Source organism: Hyla sarda, chromosome 2, assembly GCF_029499605.1.
Source record: "Hyla sarda isolate aHylSar1 chromosome 2, aHylSar1.hap1, whole genome shotgun sequence".
In the NCBI taxonomy this organism is placed as follows: domain Eukaryota; kingdom Metazoa; phylum Chordata; class Amphibia; order Anura; family Hylidae; genus Hyla; species Hyla sarda.
The window spans coordinates 124,629,404-124,651,141 of record NC_079190.1 but is presented as its reverse complement, the minus strand read 5'-3'; the positions used below and the strand labels follow the sequence as shown (position 1 = coordinate 124,651,141).

General features: G+C 43.6%; 1 protein-coding gene across 3 annotated transcripts in view; it reads left to right on the top strand.

Moving 5' to 3' along the window:
* Positions 1 to 7,250, top strand: part of CNMD (chondromodulin) — an 87,624-nt gene extending 80,374 nt beyond the window's left edge. For all 3 annotated transcript variants that reach the window (XM_056560463.1, XM_056560462.1, XM_056560461.1), the window contains exon 7: positions 6,404 to 7,250. In XM_056560463.1, coding sequence (XP_056416438.1) covers positions 6,404 to 6,619 — 216 coding nt within the window. In that variant the 3' untranslated portion in view covers positions 6,620 to 7,250. The remainder of the gene's footprint in view (positions 1 to 6,403) is intronic.
* The last annotated feature ends 14,488 nt before the right edge of the window (positions 7,251 to 21,738 follow it).

Below are 21,738 nucleotides of genomic sequence, written 5' to 3'. Positions count from 1 at the left end.
AACTTTAGTGATCCAAAAAAGTGATGGAGATACCTTTTTTAATAAAATTTCCTAGGGTAACATAAAAAATAAAAAATAAAAAGATAGAGTTGAAGGAAAAAATTGTATCTAACGAACTTTTTCTTTTTTTATAACAATATTTTTATAAATTTTTAAAACAGGGATCAATTTATGTAGGCGGTTGGGGACCTAAAAATGTAGCTGACAATAATAAAAATGTAGTGTGTTTGTTTTTCACTTTTTTTCTTTATTTTTTATATTTTTTTTAGGTAGTACTACTACTACCAGCATGGAACACACTGTTCCATGATGGAAATAGTAGTACCTGTACTAATAGATCGCCCATTGTGATCCTCCTGTATAATGTATAGATGCGGCGGCCGCTCTTCTATGGTCCCCTGCACTGACATATATACACCTATTTCCTGCTGAGAGCTGTGATTGGATGCAACCATCCGGCCAATCCCCACTCTGGGCGGAAAATCTGAATAAGTGATGTTCTATTCACATCACTGGCCGGAGTACAGAGCAGAGATGTGAGCGCTGTATAGAGCCGCTCTGCATCTCTGCTATATTATGGACCATCTCATCGGGTGTCACGACTGACACCTGGGGAGATATTTCTATTACTACAGTCTTTCCATGCTAGGAGTAGTAGTCCTACCTAAAAAAAAAAAAAAAAAAATAAATAGAGAAAAAAGTGCCACACTATTTAAAAATAAAAATTTAGTTATAACAAATATAAATTTCGTTAAATACATATTTTTTTCCATCACTACTGCATCTTTTTTCTTTTTTGGTACCCAACTAATTTTGGGTACCAAAAAAAAAAAAACTGCCAAGGTGCAATTTCCACACAAATTTAAAAAACGCTGGACGCAGGCAATTGCACTGGCATTTTTTTCGTGCGTTTTTTCGTGGGTTTTTTTCAACCCAAAAAACGCAGGACAAAAAAAACAAGTAGAAACTTCCTCTCAATAAATCAGGTGTTGCTGTGGCTGTCCCACACACCACACACCACACTTTAAAATATACACCAGCTCCGAGCATAGATTTTAGTTACAACTTATGCTTGCTAGCATATATTTTAATAACTTTTGTTTTGTTAGGCCACGCCCCCTTCTGCACATTTTTGCCCTCTTGGTGCCCTCTTCGTTCTCAGGATTGGAGGAATGGTCCCAATTCATTCAACTTAGGGTTAATTCACATGGCAGAATTCCTCCTCCAACTAAAGCCCATAGACTTCTATTGGATTTCGCACTCCCATTCACACTACTAAATTCAGAAGTGTAAATGGGAGTGCAGAATCCAATAGAAGTCTATGGGCTTTAATTTGAGGTGGAATTCAACAAGCGGAAATTCTACCGTCTGAATAGACCCTTAGGTTGGGTTCACACTGCAGAATTTCCGGGCAGAATTTCTGCCAGAGATCGAGCCAGTGGCGCTAGGACCGAGCAGACTGCATTGCTGCCCCCACAGACTGCAATGCATTTCTGGGTGGATCTTTTGGAAGATCTGCTCAGAAATGCTTTGCCATCTATGGGGACAGCAATGTAGTCCACGCGGTCCTTGTGCCACCGGCTCGATCTCCGTCAGAAATTCTGCCCAAAGATTCTGCAGTGTGAACCTAGCCTTAGTTAGTGAAAATTGTCCATCCTGAAATTTAGGGTTTTTTGTAGCTCCACTACCAACATTAGAGATGAGCGAATTTACAGTAAATTTGATTTGTCACGAACTTCTCGGCTCGGCAGTTGATGACTTTTCCTGCATAAATTAGTTCAGCCTTCAGGTGCTCCGGTGGGCTGGAAAAGGTGGATACAGTCCTAGGAAAGAGTCTTCTAGGACTGTATCCACCTTTTCCAGCCCACGGGAGCACCTGAAAGCTGAACTAATTTATGCAGGATAAGTCATCAACTGCCGAGCCGAGAAGTTCGTGACGAATCGAATTTACTGTAAGTTCGCTCATCTCTATTTGGTGGTTGTATGAAGAATTGCTTTTAAAGCTAGTTTATAGAAAAGTAATGCTTTCCCAAGTTGTCATGAGCATTAACACATTGTGTGAAAAGCGCACTGTCCCCATTCGCTTATGTCATAGCGTACATCTGCGTACGACAGTCCCTATTGTCTTTCCTGCTATTGCTGCGTCCCTGGCTGTTTCCTTGTTTTCCCAGGTGCTGCTCCTGTCAGCTATTTCTGTACACGGCTGTGCAATGCTTTACATCCCATTTCAGTCAAGCTGAGAGCTTAGTTAGATGATTTCACCAAAGTGCCTTGTGTTATTCCCAGCAGTGCAGACACAATAACTAAACCCGTCATCTTACACAGGCTCACTCACCACAATAAGCCTTTTTTGTTCATAAAATAATATCATTTTCATTTGCAGCATACTCCCCATGATTAAAATGTTCTGTTTATATAAAGGAAGTGTAAGATGCAAATTGCTTTACTTTGCTATATCTTGTGTTATATAGAACGAATGATAGAACAAACACTAGTAACAGAGACGCAGAGAAAAGAGCAACATAATCATATGGTACATAAAGAGTGATGGAATGAGATGCCCTCCTGCTGCGGCCTGCTTCACATGTAAAGTCTTACCAAACAATACAGCAATGTTTGCTTAATAGATGAACGTGGCTTCACGAAAGGTCCCTCAAATTAATGGAAGTAAATCATTTTATATAATGGCATATGCTTTCCAGATTTAGTAGAAAATGATTTAACATTGAGTAAAATATGATAGCAGAAAAAAACATTAAGGTTGGGGTTAGTTATGAAGGCTCTCCCTGGATTTATTTATAGGTAGAAGCCTCTGCATAAATCCAGCAAACCCATACAGCCATTCTGCACTCTCCGTCAGCTGTGCGCTAGCAGAGATTTTAACAGCAGTTTACGCAGTCTTTTCAGCAAAAATTTGCCCATCAGGGGTGGACACGCCCCCTTCACTTGAATTTATGCCGCCGTCCTGCTAGGCCATGCCCCTTGGGTGAGCACTGCCAGAATAGTCAAATAATCGCAAGACATCTGCAGCAAGTGCAGAAATTGTGCGATTATTTGCTGTTTTCACAAGGCAAAAAGAAAAAATTGCACATCAAAACTACCCCCTTAAAGGGGTACTCCGCCCCTAGACTTCTCATCCTCTATCCAAAGGATAGGGGATAACATGTCTGATCGCAGGGGTCCAGCGGCTGGGGACCCCCACGATCTCGGCTGCGGCACCCCAGACATTCGGTGCACAGAGCGGACTTCGCTCTGTTCAGGATAACTGGCGATGCAGGGCAGAGGCTCGTGACATCACGTTCACACCCTGCTCGTGACGTCACCGCCATGTCACAAGCGGGGCGTGGATGTGAGGTCACGAGCCTCCAGCGCTGCAAACGATGCTCTAAACAAATGCCAGGCGCAGCACGGAGATCATGGGGGGTCCCAGCGGCAGGACCCCCATGATCACACATCCTATCCTTTGGATAGGGGATAAGATGTCTAGGGGCGGAGTACCACTTTAAGGTTTTGTATGATGAAAACTAAGCATTCTCCTAGCGTTTCCTGCAGCTCTATTACATTGTCTACCTCATTGGAAATAATTACCACTACGTCCCTTTGCTCAGATAGTGAGGTTAGGACTGTATTACGTATACTATAATGACAGTTGTCTTCACCGGTCCTTTATCTGACGTACAATGCTGTCTTAGATGAATAGGGCAATGTGATTTTTTTTTTTTCAGGCCTCATTTTTATGTTACGTTAGAACAACACCAAAACAAAAGTTTCAGCATCATCTCATTGGCCAATGCAGATTGGTGATTTATCAGTGGGTAATATTTCTTTAATTCAGTCACACACATTACATGATCACTCCTCTTTATTCCACAATTTCTTACATGTTTAGGTGTTAAATTAATGTTGATTTTCATTTGGGAACTTCTGACCTGAAAAATAGATTTCTATCTCTGCCTATGCGTTTTCATTTGCTTTGTTGTCTTCCTTGCTTTACCAGTATGTTTTCCATTACTGAGCTTTGCATTTTGGTTATACACTGCTCAAAAAAATAAAGGGAACACTAAGATAACACATCCTAGATCTGAATGAATAAACTAATCATATGAAATACTTTTGAATGTGCTGACGACAAAATCACACAGATATTATCAATGGAAATCAAATTTATCAACCCATGGAGGTCTGGCTATGGAGTCACACTCAAAATCAAAGTGAAAAACCACACTAGAGGCTGATCCACGTGCCTGTATAACCTCCCTACAACGCCTGGGCATGCTCCTGATGAGGTGGCAGATGGTCTCTTTAGGGATGTCCTCCCAGACCTGGAATAAAGCATCTGCCAACTCCTGGACAGTCTGTGGCACAACGTGGCATTGGTGGATGGAGTGCAGGGCTCCTTTGGATAGGGGATAAGATGTCTAGGGGCAGAGTACCCCTTTAACCCTAGAGGGTCTGCTATCAGCCTGTAATGTCTTTATGGCCTAGATGACAATCCGCTCTAAGGCAAATTTTCTCCGCTCAGCCTCCAGGCCATAAGATGTCTATTATAAAGGAGGGCATGGAAGGCTTCCTTTCTGAGAGAGAAGAGGTCCAGAGTCTGCTTTTAGTGAGAAACTATGAATCAAGCCCTGTGGGGCTAGAAAGCAAAGACTGCAATAACTTGACACTGTAGTGTTCTTTTCAACATTTTGGGCAAAGGGAAGACACACTAACCACACTCCTCTTATAACGCTCCATAATGTCTGATTGAGATGTTGTCAATTGCGTCTGGTGAAAGTGATACAGGAAGCCGAATATGAGTGCTTTCTTATACTCTCTGGTGTCCTAACATCCAGGTGTAAACCCCCCATTCTGGTCACTATTTGGATAAAGATTGCTGGATTCCAATGAGACCCCGTTTGGTGGATAGTTGTATCAATGAGAATATCTGTTGTCTGGTTAAATCTCCCCCTTTTGTGGCCCATTGATATCCACATTGTGTTGGATTCTGCACAAGCTGTCACAGAATTGCATTCTTTGGTCAGTGGAGTTGTATCCTCTGTGTGTGTATGTAGAATACTGTAGACAGATGTTGGACTGTACTGGTACATTATAACTACATAGGTAATGCAATATATCAAATACGATAGAAAGGAGTACGGAGCACTCACCATACAGGACTTGATAGTGGTGACTTAATTCCATATCAAACAGTGACATGTGGGTGAAAGGGCAGAGAGGCAGGGGCACTTCACAGAGTGGGAAACATCGCTGTCACCTGCCCAATGAAACACTCCTGTCTCTCTATGCTAATTGGCTTCAAGTAGTCATTTGGGCGGTAACTACTTGAAGCTACTGAGGTTTGATTCAGCATGATTGACAGCCCAGGCATGGCCTGAGGTCAGGCATTATTAGAGCCTAAATAGGTATGATTACAGCCCAGGGCACCTTGACTAGTTCCACAGGTCAATTATTAAAGTATTTTCCGGCACATATATACATAGTACTGCTGACATCCACATATGGTAGGAAATGTTATATTAAGAAAGGGACATTCTGAAACACATGTTAAGGTGGCAGGGGAGCGGACACTTAGGATACCGTTATGTCTCTTATAGGTAATTATATTGGTCTTATTTAGTTGCACCAGTTTTATTGGGGAATGTGCATTATAATAGTGGGCCATTGGTACTTTACAATTGTGGTATATCCAATGTGGGGTCCTCCCCTGTTGTTTGCTTTAGGGTGTATGTGTTTTTTAAGGGTGGGTCATTTTTAATGGGTGGGAACCTTTTGTATATTGTGATTTTGTGGATGTAAATAAAGATTGTGTTTTGTATCAGATTGGCCAATCATTTTGTAGGTGTTTGATGTTATATTAAGGTCTGTTATCCGTGGCTGATTGTTATATAAAGCATTGTTATATACATACACTTAGGCTAGAGAAGCGTGGCCGGCACCAATACCCTAACTTAGGGCTAACAAAAGCAGTATAAAAATATCCAGAAGTCTAGGAATGCAGGTAAAGTGCTATTCACAACTGCCGGGGGTGCATATCTAATCAGACTAGACTCAAAAGCAGCAGTAATGTAGAAAAAAATAGATTGCACCCTCTCAGTAAGTAAGGAGTTAATTATGGATCATATCCCTTTAAAATAGCCCAAGACTATGGAGGGGGATACGCAGTCAGCAGGATGCTGAACTGACCAGGCCTCGTCCGGACTGGAGGGGGACGGAAGGTCACGGCATGTAGGCCTCGTCCGGTCAGTTCAGCTCCCTGCTGACTGCCATTCTCCCCTCCATAGTCCTGGGCTATTTTCAAGGGATATGGATGCAGCATTGTTATAAAGTTCACTTTAAATCATGTTGAATTAATTGCCCTGAATATTTTGACTGACAAATTTTCTGTTTGTTTTTACACCAGCTGGAAGGAGAGGGTGGTATGACTTTTGACCCTATGCTGGATCATCAAGGCATCTGCTGTATCGAATGCAGAAGAAGCTACACCCATTGTCAGCGAATCTGTGAGCCTTTTGGTGGCTACTACCCATTTCCATATAACTACCAGGGGTGCCGTTCTGCATGCAGAGTTGTCATGCCCTGCAGCTGGTGGGTAGCACGCATCCTCGGAGTTGTGTAACATGGATGGCTTGAAATTGAAGAAACATCAGAAATGTTCTAGATGACAAGAACAAATGTCTTGAAAGCTGATTGATACTCTGTTGTAAATAAAGACCTAAGTTAAGAACTGACGTCCACAGTCATTGAGTGGAATGTGTAGGTCTCATAGATACTCTATGTGTATGGTTTGTGCAATAGACTTCCTCCTTGGAAGAATTCAAACGTTTTATAGATTCTGAATTAATGTAGAAAGCTGTCCTGCCGTAAGACATATTTCCTGACATCATTTAGAAACGTTCATTTTTGAAGGTTAACTTGACTTATTGCCGTGTTCCACATTTCTGTAGCTTGATGTAAATAAATCTCAAGTGAAGTCGAACCCTGTTGTTATTGAAGCGAATACATTTCAAACAGCAGAAACCAGTTGGCATCGGCTTTTTGACTGCTGATTTTTTTAAACGGGAACTTTCTGGACCTTGAAGCTTAAACTGTTGACATTGTGATATACAGAATTTACAATATTTATATGAACCTGCAATCTAAATATTAGTTCAATTTCTACAGTAGAATTTGGGTGTAATAGTCATACAAAAATATAAGAAAATAAAAAGTCAAGACTTCAGCTAGAATAATAAATACTTAATGGGATATATATCAGCTTCAACAAATAAAGCTTATTCTTTGTGTAATGAATACAATTTTCTAATATTCATGCCATTATACATGTCTTGGGAGGCTTGAGAAAGATGTATAATTTGTGAAACAGCTGTAGCCCCATCAGCTACATTTCCCGACCTGCACTATGGTATGAAATTAAGTTGGTTTTTATGTCTATGAGTCTTGAAGATGATGAGTGCTCCAGTTTTTTTTCTTTGTACATATTTTTGGCTGTTGGACTGCTAATCTTTGTTGTGCACCTCCATACATGCTCCTCTGTAATACTCAAGTAGGTAGCCCATACAACTTCCATGGCCTAGTAATAGTGCTAGTTTTTTTCCTGTCTTTTGTTTTGTTGCTTTTCACAAAACGTCTGACCATGTAGATTCCTACTTTATGAATGAGGGGATGGAGAAGGATATACAGAAATATTCCCCTTTATATATATATTAGAATTATTATGTTCTACATGAAAGTTACTCAGGAAATCACTTTGTAAGTGTTAAATCTCACCCTGTCCAATAGAGACTGCAGGAAACGGAGAACAGTGCTGCCAGAGTAATGTCACCTCTGAAGTACACATTAGCAGTTACATAATAAGGTGCTTGTTTGTAAAAGGCACAATCTTCATTGCACCTCACTAACCACATGAAAGGCAAGAAATGTGTCCTAGACAGGAAGGCATTAGCGATAATTGCAGCCAGCCAATAAAAGCTGAAAAAGAAAGAGTAAAAATGTCATGAACTTCATGGCAAATTTAGGTTAAATGAAGGCAACATGGTGGCTGTGATGTCCCTCCAATGGTGGTGATGCCACTGACTGTTCTGTATAAAGTATAAACTATCTTCTGTTCTCATTGACTGTTTACTTTAATAGCCAGAAAACCTGTACACACCTAATCCTGCTCTCAACTGAGAAGTGTATAGAACGGTATCTAGTCTAAGCAATACTCCGTGGGCTAGCAGTCGGGCCTCCAGACTGATCAACTTAAAGGAAAACTGTCAGCTTTCTCCCCCTGCACAAACAAGCGGTACTGGCTGGTAGCACGGGGGATGCTGATCAGTTTGATCCTTATCGTACCCGGATTTGTCGGGCCGTTCGCCCGTAATCTTCTTTTTTCGGTAAATGGAAATGAGGTGCTAACTGGCACCGGCCGGCTAGCTGGCACTCTGACGTCAGTGCCGCCTTCCGCAACGCCGCCCAACTCATCAATATTCCTCCCCTCTCTCTTCATTACAGACTGGGGAGAAGATGAAGAGGCGGAGGGAGGGGAGGAATATTGATGAGCTGGGCGGCACTGCGGCCAGCAGCACTGATGTCAGAGTGGCAGTTAGCCCGGTCGGTGCCAGTTAGAACCTCATTTGCATATACCAAAAATAGAAGATTACGGCCGAACGGTGCGGTGGATCCGGGCATGGTAAGCATCAAACTGATCAGCATCCCCCTGCACTACCAGCCAGTACTGCTGGTTAGTGTGTTGGGAGAAAGCTGACAGTTTTCCTTTAAAGGGGTCCTCCAGCCCTAAGACATATTATCCCCTATCCAAAGGATAGGGGATAAGATGTCTGATCGAGGGGGTCCTGCCGCTAGGGACCCCCGCAATCTCTCATGCAGCCCCCACCTGTCTCAGCTGCACAAAGCGATGATCACTCCGTGTCTGAAGACTCACAACCCTGGGGCCGGAGTATCATGATGCCCCCTTGTGATGTCACACCCCGCCCCCTCAATGCAAGCCTATGTGAGGGGGCGTGACGGCCAGAGGACCCCTTTAAGAAAACTACTAAAGCAATCTAAGCTGTAGCCTGCTGCTGATTTTAGTTCACTACCTATAGTCCTAGGAAACCCCTGAGGATGCCATGGCAGTGATACATGTTTGACATGCTGTGTTTAAAGGGTATGTTTGTTGCTTAACCAGTATAAGTGACATGTTATGTGAAGATGTGACTGCAGCTTCCACCCTTGACTGGTTTACACTGTGATGCACAATCCTGTGATTCATATCTGTATATGAAATATGTCATCTGTATATTGGTAACCAGCCAAGTGTTTTTAAGCACATTTTTGTTGGTAAGGAAACACTGTATACTTTAAGGGAATATTAGTGGAAGTGAAATGGTGGGTAAAAAAATTTGCCTTCAGGCAACTAAAATTATTTTTCATATCGTTTGCCTCTTGTAGGCATTTACTCCTCTCCAAGCATATACTATATGGACAAAAATATTGACGCAGCTACACATTACACCTACACAAACTTTTAGGACCTCCCATTCTAAAACTATATGCATTATTATGAAATTGGTCCCTGCTTTACATTTATAACAGCTTTCACCTTTCTGTGAAGACTTTCTACAAGATTTTGGTGTTTGTCTGTGGGAATTTCTTCCCATTTACTCAAAGTATATTTGTGATGTGACTGATGTTGGATGAGATGGACTGGCTGGCAGTCTGTGTTCTAGTTCATCTAAAAGGTGTTCCATGGGGTTAAAGGGGTATGAGATGTCTGATGGGGGGTCCCGCCGCTGGGACTCCCCGCGATCTCTGCTCTGGCACCCCAGTCATCCGATGCACAGAGCGCACTTCACTCTGTGCCGGATGACTAGTTATGCAGCGCCGGAGGCTTGTGATGTCATGCATCATGGCATCATGCCCCCCTCTGAATGCAAGTCTGTGGAAGGGGGTGTGACTTCCACCATGCCCCCTCCAATAGACTTGCATTGAGGGGGCGTAGTGTGATGTCACGAGGGGGCATGGTCGTGACGTCACGAGCCTCCGGCGCCCACCTTGCTGCAGGGAGATCACAGGGGGGTCCCAGCAGTGGGACCCCTGAGATCAGACATCTTATCCCCTATGGGGATAAGATGTATAGGGGCGGAGAACCCCTTTAAGGTCAGGACTCTGCATGTTCTAGTCAGGTTCTTCCATACCAAACTCATCCAACCATGTCTGTACAAACCTCACAGAAAAGGGTCAAACCCAAACTTTTTCCACAAAGAAAAAAGAATACAAGTTTCCAAAATGTCTTGGCATTAGATTTCCCATTACCGAACACATCAGCAAAACAGCCCGTATTGGTTTTCTTAAACACTAGGAAACTCATTAATATACAAAGACCGAATACAATTAGAAATTGTAGATAAGAATATGTATCATTCACTGCCATCGCAATATGTAGTTGGCAATTTAAGGACGGGAACATTTTTTGCAAATCTGACTCCGTTTTGGAAACACTGCCGCACGATATTTTTATTGGGGGGGACAGTGTAAGGAGGTGTATATGTAGTGTTTTACCCTTTATTATGTGTTAGTGTAGTGTAGTGTTTTTAGGATACATTCACACTGGCGCAGCCCATGTACTGACTGACGAGTTGTACTTTTGCAACAGCTGGAGGCACACTGGTTGGAAAACCTTCAGTTAGGTTCTGTTATCTAACCAATATTTTCCAACCAGTGTGCCTCCAGCTGTTGCAAAACTACAACTCCCAGCATGTACTGACAGACCGTGCATGCTGGGAGTTGTACTTTTGCAACAGCTGGAGGCACACTGGTTGGAAAACCTTCAGTTAGGTTCTGTTACCTAACTCAGTATTTTCCAACCAGTGTGCCTCCAGCTGTTGCAAAACTACAACTACCAGCATGTACTGATCGCCGAAGGGCATGCTGGGAGATGTAGTTATGCAATAGCTGTAGGTACGCAACTACAACTCCCAGCATGCCGAGACAGCTGTTTGCTGTTTGGGCATGCTGGGATTTGCAGTTTTGTAACATCTGGAGGGCTACAGTTTATAGACCACTGCCCAGTGATCTCCAAACTGTGACCCTCCAGATGTTGCAAAACTACAAATCCCAGCATGCCCAGACAGCAAACAGCTGTCTCGGCATGCTAGGAGTTGTAGTTTTGCAAGATCTGGAGGGATACAGTTTAGAGACCACTGTATAGTGGTCTCAAACTGCAGTCCTCCAGCTGTTGCAAAATTACATATTCCAGCATGCCCAAACAGCAAACAGCTGTCTGGGTATGCTGAGAGTTGTAGTTTTGCAACATCTGGAGGGCTACAGGTTAGAGACCACTGTAGCCCTCCAGATGTTGCTAGGCAACTTACTGGCTTCCGTCGGATCCAGGGAGCCGTCCTCTTCTGCCGCCCGCCGATCACCGTCGCACCGCTGCCTCCGGACGGGTAAGTGGACGTCGGCGTCCTGCCCCGCCTATTGTGTGTGGGCAGGACAGGGAAAACGAAAGTTAACCCCCCCCCCCGCCATCGATCTGCTATTGGTGGTCGCGTCTAGACCACCAATAGCAGGGATAGGAGGGGTGGCACCCCTGCCACCTCATTCCTATCGCTGTAGGGGGATCGTAGTTGTCTTAGACAACCGTGATCCCCCTTATATTCCGGGTCACCATAGTCCCGTAATGACCTGGAATCGGCGCAAATCACAAGTGTGAATTCACTTGCGATTTGCGCCGATCGCTGACTTGGGGGGGTCTGATGACCCCCCTAGGCATTTGCGCGGGGTGCCTGCTGATAGAGATCAGCAGTCACCCCGGTCCCCGCCCGGCGTGCGGCCGGGACCAAAATTCCCACGGGCGTATGGATACGCCCTTCGTCCTTAAGTGCCAGGAGGCAGGGGCGTACCTAGAGCATTTGGCACCTGGGGCGGACCCTTTGTTTGGCACCCCCCCCCCACACACACACACGCACCCCCCCTTAATTACACCCCCTCCCTCCCCTCCCCCCAGGAGCGGACTGACAACACTCGGGGCCCCCGGACCAAAAAAAAAGCAAGGGCCCTGCAGCTCGTCAATCTTCTGCCACACTCCTATTCCACCCAAATCCCACACACAATAAACTAAAATTTATATATATATAAGAAACACTTTAACGTAGGTAAATTTCTATGACCAATAATACTGGTATACAAGGAGTAAATATATACCACCACACAATAACTGGATAATACCGCCATACTGTATAAAACCACTATATACAGACCAGTATACTATAAAGGATCTGTATAAGTGATTATATACAGGACCATATGGCGGTAGATACCAGCTGTACACAGGATCTGTATACCATATAAGTGATTACAGTTACATTTTGGGACTCACAATTACGTCTTTTCTGATCAGCGGCGTCCTCTTTCCTTTTCTTCTCCGTCCGGATAAGACCACCATGTGGATCTCTTAACATCTGCAGGAAAAACATGTCAGACTCTGCATTTATTCAGTGCCCTCCCCTCCTATACACAATCTGCCCATCTATAGGCCCACAAACTGTAATAATGCCCTCCTTGGTGTCCTGCACAGTAAAAGGGCAGGTAGGTAGGTAGCCAGGTAACCCAATCTTTCCCATAGGTATATGCAGAGTTACACCCCCCTCTCTTTCCCATAGGTATATGCAGAGCTACGCTACCCCCCCCTCTTTCCCATAGGTATATGCAGTTACACCCCCCCTCTTTCCCATAGGTATATGCAGAGCTAAACCCCCCATTCCCTCTTCCCCATAGGTATATGCAGAGCTACACCCCCCCTCTTTCCCATAGGTATATGCAAAGCTACACCCCCCCCCTCTTTCCCATAGGTATCTCTAGGGCTGGGCGGTATACCGGTTCATACCGAATACCACATTTTTTGGGCTGCACAATATGGATTTTCCCCCATACCACAATACCGGTTGGGCCCCTCCCCCTCGGGAATGTATTATCAGCCTAGCACAGCGCTGTCCCCCCATCGGGGAACTAATCCTATGTTACCCGCCAGCACTGTTCTACTCCCCCCAATTAATGATCAGCCCAGCTGGGCACTACTCACATATGTCAAGCACTGCCCTCCTCCTCTTTGTTGGGGGCCGCCGGCGATGGAACTCTATACTGTACGCCAGTGGTCTCCAACCTGCAGACCTCCAGATGTTGCAAAACTACAACTCACAGCATGCCCGGACCGCCGGCGATGGAACTCATTGTATGCCAGTGGTCTCCACCCTGCGGACCTCCAGTTGTTGCAAAACTACAACTCCCAGCATGGGAGTTGTAGTTTTGCAACAGCTGGAGGTCCGCAGGTTTGAGACCACTGCTGTACGCTGTATACCTATGCCCGGGCTGCAAAAGATACAGAAAATAAACTTTTAACTTACCCACGTCGCTGGGGACGGGAACGCCGGACAGCCATCAGCCTATCACTGGCCAGAGCGATGCCCCGCCCCTGCCAGTGATAGGCTGAGCCCACTGTCATGTATGAAGCAGTATACAGCGTACAGCAGTGGTCTCAAACCTGCGGACCATCATCTGTTGCAAAACTACAACTCCCAGCATGCCCGGACAGCCAACTGGGAGTTGTAGTTTTGCAACAACTGGAGGTCCGCAGAGCACCGCCCCCCCTCTCCCCATAGGTAAATGCAGAGCACCCCCCCTCTCTCCCCTTCCCTATAGGTAAATGCAGAGCACCCCCCTCTCCCCCCCTTCCCTATAGGTAAATGCAGAGCACCCCCCCTCCCTCTCCACCCCTTCCCTATAGGTAAATGCAGAGCACCCCCCCCTTCCCTATAGGTAAATGCAGAGCACCCCCCTCTCCCCCCCTTCCCTATAGGTAAATGCAGAGCACCCCCCCTCCCTCTCCACCCCTTCCCTATAGGTAAATGCAGAGCACCCCCCCCTTCCCTATAGGTAAATGCAGAGCACCCCTCCCTCTCCCCCCCTTCCCTATAGGTAAATGCAGAGCACCCCCCCTCCCTCTCCCCCCCTTCCCTATAGGTAAATGCAGAGCACCCCCCCCCTCTCTCCTCCTTCCCTATAGGTAAATGCAGAGCACCCCCCCCTTCCCTATAGGTAAATGCAGAGCACCCCCCCTCCCTCTCCCCCCCTTCCCTATAGGTAAATGCAGAGCACCCCCCCTCTCTCTCCCCCTTCCCTATAGGTACATGCAGAGCACCCCCCCCTCTCTCCCCCTTCCCTATAGGTGAATGCAGAGCACACCCCCCCTTCCCTATAGGTAAATGCAGAGCAGCCCCCTCTCCCCCCCCCCCTCTGCTATAGGTAAAAGCAGAGCAGCCCCCCTCTCCCCTATAGGTAAATGCAGAGCACCCCCTCCCTCTCCCCCCCCCCCTTCCCCATAGGTAAATGTAGAGCAAAAAATAAAAATAAAAAAGGATGCTCACCTGATGTCCCACGCAGCGATCTCCTCAGCTGTAGGGCCCGCGTCTTCTCCCCTCCACAGTACAGGCGCTGATGAGTGACGTCACCGGCGCCTGTACTGCGTGCTGCGTGGGGGCGGAGGTCACATCTCCTCTGTGTAGCTGCAGATGCGGCTCACACAGAGGGGACGCCTTCTCCTGTATGTGCGTGTATCGCGCATACAGGAGAAGGCACCGCTGTCTGCTGGGGATCTGGGACGAGTGTCCCGGACCTCAGCAGCGGCGGCGGCGGGTCAGTCTGCCCCTGGCACCCCCCTTGAGAGTGGCACCCGGGGTGGACCGCCCCCCAGTTCTTTTCTTTTTGAATTTCTTTTCTGTCTGACCACAGTGCTCTCTGCTGACACCTCTGTCCATGTCAGGAACTCTCCAGAGCAGGAGGAGTTTGCTATGGAGATTTTCTTGTACTCTGGACAGTGCCGTAGCGGGGGGTGGGTCGAACAGGCTAGCAAAAAAAAAAAATAGGATGGTGGGAGCTACCCTTTAAAGTAACACTTTCAGAATATTTTTCCTATGATAAATTATAGAGGATTATGATGTAAAAAAAAGCACCTGAAAGCTGAACTCTTTTATGCAGGATAAAGTCAGCAACTGCTGAGCCGAGAAGTTTGTGACGAATCGAATCACTGTAATTTCGCTCATCTCTAATTATGATCCTTTACACTACACTAAATACAAACAGGTTAAAGGGGTTGTGCGCTGCCCTGCAGTTCGGAGCTCCGCTTACAGCGTCCGAAAGTTCATTACTTCGTGTCGTCTCACCCACGCCCTCAACGAAAGTCTATGGGAAGGGGGCGCGACCGCAGTCACGCCCCCTTCCCATAGACTTTGGTAGAGGGGCCGGGCGAGACGTCACGAAGGGGCCGGCCGCGAACACGGAAGCCCGCACACAGCGTTCGGAGTAATGAACTTTCGGACTCTGTGAGTGGAGCTCCAAACTGCATGGGAGCGCACAACCCCTTTAAGGTAGAAAAAAAATATTGGAGTGATTCTTTAACAGAAGAAATGAGGAGATGGTAAGTCCTAAATAACTACAGGAGTCTCACATCTTGAAAACAAACACAATGTTGGCAAAAGCTCATTTTACCTTTGAAGCGGGAGGTTCAGTATGAAGTAAAATTAGGACATGTTTGATGTTGTAATAAATGCTAAGAAACAGTAACATAATTACAAGTGATACTTCTGTTTTCCTACTTCTTTTTGATATTGTAATCCTGCTACAGATCACACATCTGTCACTGCATATCATTTTGGGAACACAATGATATCCATTTCCATATAGTCACGGCCGTAAATGTTGGCACCCCTGAAATCTTTCTAGAAAATGAAGTATTTCTCACAGAAAAGGATTGCAGTAGCACATGTTTTGTTATACACCTGTTTATTCCCTTTGTGTGTATTGGAACTAAACCAAAAAGGGGAGGGAAAAAAGCAAATTGGACATAATGTCACACCAAACTCCAAAAATGGTCTGGACAAAATTATTGGCACCCTTTCAAAATTGTGGATGAATAAGTTTGTTTCAAGCATGTGATGCTCCTTTAACCCCTTAAGGACCAAGCGTTTTTCTGTTTTTGCACTTTCCTTTTCTCCTCCTTACCTTTTGCACCTAAAAATCCATATGATGGGTTATTTTTTGCGCCACCAATTCTACTTTGTAATGACATCAGTGATTTTACCCAAAAATCTACGGCGAAATGGGAAAGAAAATCATTGTGCGACATAATTGAAGAGAAAACACAATTTAGTAAATTTTGGGGGCTTTTATTTCTACGCAGTAAATTTTTCGGTACAAGTGACACTTTATCTTTATTCTGTAGGTCCATATGGTTAAAATGATACCCTACTTATATAGATTTGATTTTGTAGTACTTTTGGAAAAAAATCATAACTACATGCACGAAAAGTTATACATTTATAATTGTCCTCTTCTGACCCCTATAACTTTTTTATTTTTCCGTGTACGGGGCGGAATGAGGGCAAATTTTTTTGCGTCGGGATCTGAAGTTTTATTTGTTACCATTTTTGCTTTGATCGGACTTTTTGATAGATCTTTATTTCTTTTTAATGGTATTAAAAGTGAGCAAAAAAACAGTATTTGGACTTTGGAATATTTTTTTGGCGTGTACGCCATTGACAGTGCGGTTTAATTAACAATATAGTTTTATAGATCAGACACTTACGCACCCGGCGATACCACATAAGTTTATTTTTATTATATTTATATTTTTTTTTTAATGGAATTTGGGAAAAGGGGGGTGATTTAAACTTTTAATAAATAATGGGGTTAATGTGTATGTTTTAAAACTTTTTTGAAACTTTTTTTTTTTAGGGGACTTTTAGGAGGAAACATGATTCCTCATACAGATCAATGTGGTTCCATAGAACTACATTGATCTGTGCGCTCTGCACTCGATTGATAAAAGCCTGGTCCAGTGAAGGAAAGGCAAGCCATCCGGCTACCTCAGCAGTGGATCGCCCTGGACCACCAGGGATGGGATAAAGGCACCTTTAGACACCGCTGTCAGCTTTAACAGTGGCGATCCAAAGGGTTAATTGCTGGCCACAGCGATCTCCACATGTCAGCTATTAACCCTTTAACGACAAAGGACATATATTTACGTCCTTGGCCGGTTCCCGCGATATAACGCGGGGTCACGCGGTGACCCCGCGTCATATTGGGTAGGTCCTGGCATGCATCTGATGCCGGGACCCGGGGCTAATAGCGCGCGGCAGCGATCGCGGCGCCGCGCGCTATTAACCCTTTAGACACGTTGTTCAAAGTTGAACGCCGCGTCTAAAACAAAAGTAAAACCTTCCCAGCTGCTCAGCGGGACTGATCGGGACCACCGCAGTGAAAATGCGGTGTCCCGATCAGCTGGGACATGAGCCTCCGGCGTGTCCCCTCGGCGATTGATTGCTCCAAGCCTGATATGCAGGCTTGAGCAATCGACCGCCGATAACCCTGATCATTGCAAAGCTATGGCTTTTCAGTGAACAGTGCTGGCAATCAGTGTGTGCAGTATTATAGGTCCCTATGGGAGCTATAACACTGCAAAAAAAAAGTGTAAAAAAAAAAAGTTAAGAAATGTGATTTAACTCTTTCCTTAATAAAAGTTCAAATCACCCCCCTTTTCCCATAAAAAAAAAACACCATGTAAATAAAAATAAATATAAACATATGTGGTATCGCCGCGTGCGTAAATGTCCGAACTATAAAAATATATCATTAATTAAACTGCACGGTCAATGGCGTACATGCAAAAAAAATCCAAAATCCAAAATAACGTACTTTTGGTCACTTTTTATATCATGAAAAAATGAATATAAAGCGATCAAAAAGTCCAATCAATACAAAAATGGTACCGCTAAAAACCTCAGATCACGGCGCAAAAAATGAGCCCTCAACCCACCCCATACACAGAAAAAAAAAAAAGTTATAGGGGTCAGAAGATGACAATTTTAAACGTGTACATTTCCATGCATGTAGTTATGATTTTTTCCAGAAGTACGACAAAATCAAACCTATATAAGTAGGGTATCATTTTATTCGTATGGACCTACAGAATAAAGATAAGGTGTATTTTTTACCGAAAAATGTACTGCGTAGAAACGGAAGTCCCCAAAAGTTACAAAATTGCGTTTTTCTTCAATTTCGTCGCACATTTTTCCCGTTTTGCCGTAGATTTTTGGGTAAAATGACTGATGTCACTGCAAAGTAGAATTGGTGGCGCAAAAAATAAGCCATCATATGGATTTTTAGGAGCAAAATTGAAAGGGTTATGATTTTTAAAAGGTGAGGAGGAAAAAACAAAAGTGCAAAAATGGAAAAACCCGTGGTCCTTAAAGGGTTAATGCCGGCCCCAGCTACAAGAATCAGCTGGGGCCGGCATGATGCGGGCTCGAGTCGGGAGACGTCCATGGTCGTTAACGAGTTAAACTCACCTGGGGCAAGTAACAGGGGTGGGCAACATAAAAATCACACCTGAAAGCAGATAAAAAGGAGAGAAGTTCACTTAGTCTTTGCATTGTGTGTCTGTGTGTGCCACACTATTCATGGACAACAGAAAGAGTAGAAGAGAACTGTCTGAGGACTTGAGAACCAAAATTGTGGGAAAATAGCAACAATCTCCAGGTTACAAGTCCATCTCCAGAGATCTAGATTTGCCTTTGTCCGCAACATTATCAAGAAGTTTGCAACCCATGGCACTGTAGCTAATCTCCCTGGGTGTGGATGGAAGTGAAAAATTGATGAAAGGTGTCAACACAGGATAGTCCGGATGGTGTATAAGCAGCCCCAAACAAGTTCCAAACATATTCAAGCTGTCCTGCAGGATCAGGGAGCATCAGTGTCAGTGAGAACTATCCATCAACATTTAAATTAAATGATATGCTATGGCAGGAGACCCAGGAGGACCCCACTGCTGACACAGAGAATAAAAATAGTGTCAGAAAGCTGGGTTTGTGTCCGAGATCTTGGGTCTTCCAGCAGGACAATGACCCCAAAAATACATCAAAAAGCACTCAGAAATGGATGGCAACAAAGCGCTGGAGACTTCTGAAGAGGCCAGAAATGAGTGCAGATCGAAATCCCATTGAAAACCTGTGGAGAGATCTTAAAATTGCTGCTGGGAAAAGGCGCCTTCCAATAAGAGAGACCTGGAGCAGTTTGCAAAGGAAGAGTGGCGGTTCTGATACATTATACCATTGCTGCATATGTGGCTGGCAGGGCCCAGCAGAGCCTCATTATGCATGGTTGCTAATGGTTATGACCATTTTATATGATTTATTTTCGTTTTGGTGTTGGTATACACAGGCACTGTTATATTGGTGAACTTTAATGCAGACCAATTAAAGGTTATGTATTAGGCACACCTTTTTGTTAGAACACTTCGTAGCTGTTCTTACAATTATCTGATCAAAGGAAGAGTGGTCCAACATTCCAGCTGAGAGGTGTAAGAAGCTTATTGATGGTTATAGCAAGCGATTGATTTCAGTAATTTTTCCAAAGGGTGTGCAACCAAATATTAGGTTAAGGGTGCCTATAATTTTGTCCAGCCCATTTTTGGAGTTTGGTGGGACATTATGTCCAATTTGCGTATTTTTCCTCCCTTTTTTGGTTTAGTTCCAGTACACACAAAGGGAATAAACATGTGTATAGTAAAACATGTGTTACTGCAATCCTTTTCTGTGAAAAATACTTAATTTTCTTGAAAAATTTCAGGGGTGCCAACATTTAGAGCCGTGACTGCATTGATGACTACACATGTCTATGAACCTGATGTTACCTTGGAGGGATCCAAGAATTCATTTATCACAGCAAATGACAATGACATAGCAAATAACCCTTGGGGTGTATTAATCCTTATGATCATTGGTATGCCCAAAAATACGTAGTAGGACAGTGGCTGTGTGTCTCCAAACACTTTCAGTGAACAGTATGGATGTTTAGGAGGCAATGGACATTTATGCCATAATGTATCTGTCTCCATAGGCTGTATGTGTCGTTTTTAAAAATTAATCTTTAACTACTACACATATCTATAGTTTAATCATTACTAACTAATCATACATGATATTTAAACTGGACCTTTGCTTAACATGAGGACCCTAAATATTTGTATGATACATGCTGTTCTAAACCTGGAGTGTTTTTTAATTATTTCTATATCGCTGGACAACATTTAGTCAACGCCGTACTAAAGGACCCTCACCCTGTTTAATAGGGCTAAAAATCTGACAGACTGATCAGGTGTAGAGCTGCTAAAAAATAATTGGCCATTGTGTAATAGGGGATATGCGGCCGATCAAGTGATCGTTTATGCGTATGCCCCTTCCCCATGCACAATATTTGAGCCTTCGGATAGTCTTTGTAAACGCTGCTGATTTTAAAGGGGTACTCCACTGGAAAACATTTTCTTTTAAATCAATTGGTACCAGAAAGTTAAACAGATTTGTAAATTACTTCTATTAAAAAATCCCAATCCTTTCAGTACTTATCAGCTGCTATATACTACAGAGGAAGTTCTTTTCTTTTTGAATTTCCTTTCTGTTTGACAATATGCTCTCTGCTGACACCTCTGTCCATTTTAGGAATTGTCCAGAGTAGGAGCCAATCCCCATAGCAAGCCTATCCTGCTCTGGACAGTTTCTGACACAGAGTCAGCAGAGAGCAAGTTGTCAGAAAGAAAGGAAATGCAATAAGAAAAGAACTTCCTGTAGTATACATAATCTAAAAGGTACTGGAAGAATTGGGAATTTTTAATAGAAGTAATTTACAAATCTGTTTTCTGGCACTCCGGTGGAAAACTTTTTTTTTATTTAAATAAACTGGTGCCAGAAAGTTAAACAGAATTGTAAATTACTTCTATTAACCCCATAAGGACCAGGCCATTTTATACCTTAAGGACCGGAGCGTTTTTTGCAATTCTGACCACTGTCACTTTAAACATTAATAACTCTGGAATGCTTTTAGTTATCATTCTGATTCCGAGATTGTTTTTTCGTGACATATTCTACTTTAACTTAGTGGTAAAATTTTATGGTAACTTGCATCCTTTCTTGGTGAAAAATCCCAAAATTTGATGAAAAAAATGAAAATTTTGCATTTTTCTAACTTTGAAGCTCTCTGCTTGTAAGGAAAATGGATATTCAAAATATATTTTTTTTTGGTTCACATATACAATATGTCTACTTTATGTTTGCATCATAAAATTTATGAGTTTTTACTTTTGGAAGACACCATAGGGCTTCAAAGTTCAGCAGCAGCAATTTTGAAATTTTTCACAAAATTTTCAAACTCACTATTTTTCAGGGACCAGTTCAGTTTTGAAGTGGATTTGAAGGGTCTTTATATTAGAAATACCCCATAAAAGACCCCATTATAAAAACTACACCCCCTAAAGTATTCAAAAAAACATTCAGTAAGTGTATTAACCCTTTAGGTGTTTCACAGGAATAGCAGCAAAGTGAAGGAGAAAAATCTAAATCTTTATTTTTTACACTCGCATGTTCTTGTAGACCCAATTTTTGAATTTTTGCAAGGGGTAAAAAGGAGAAAATTTTTACTTGTATTTGAAACCCAATTTCTCTCGAGTAAGCACATACCTCATATGTCTATGTTAATTGTTCGGCGGGCGCAGTAGAGGGCTCAGAAGGGAAGGAGCGACAAATGGTTTTTGGGGGGCATGCCGCATTTAGGAAGCCCCTATGGTGCCAGGACAGCAAAAAAAAACACATGGCATACCATTTTGGAAACTAGACCCCTCAGGGAACGTAACAAGGGGTAAAGTGAGCC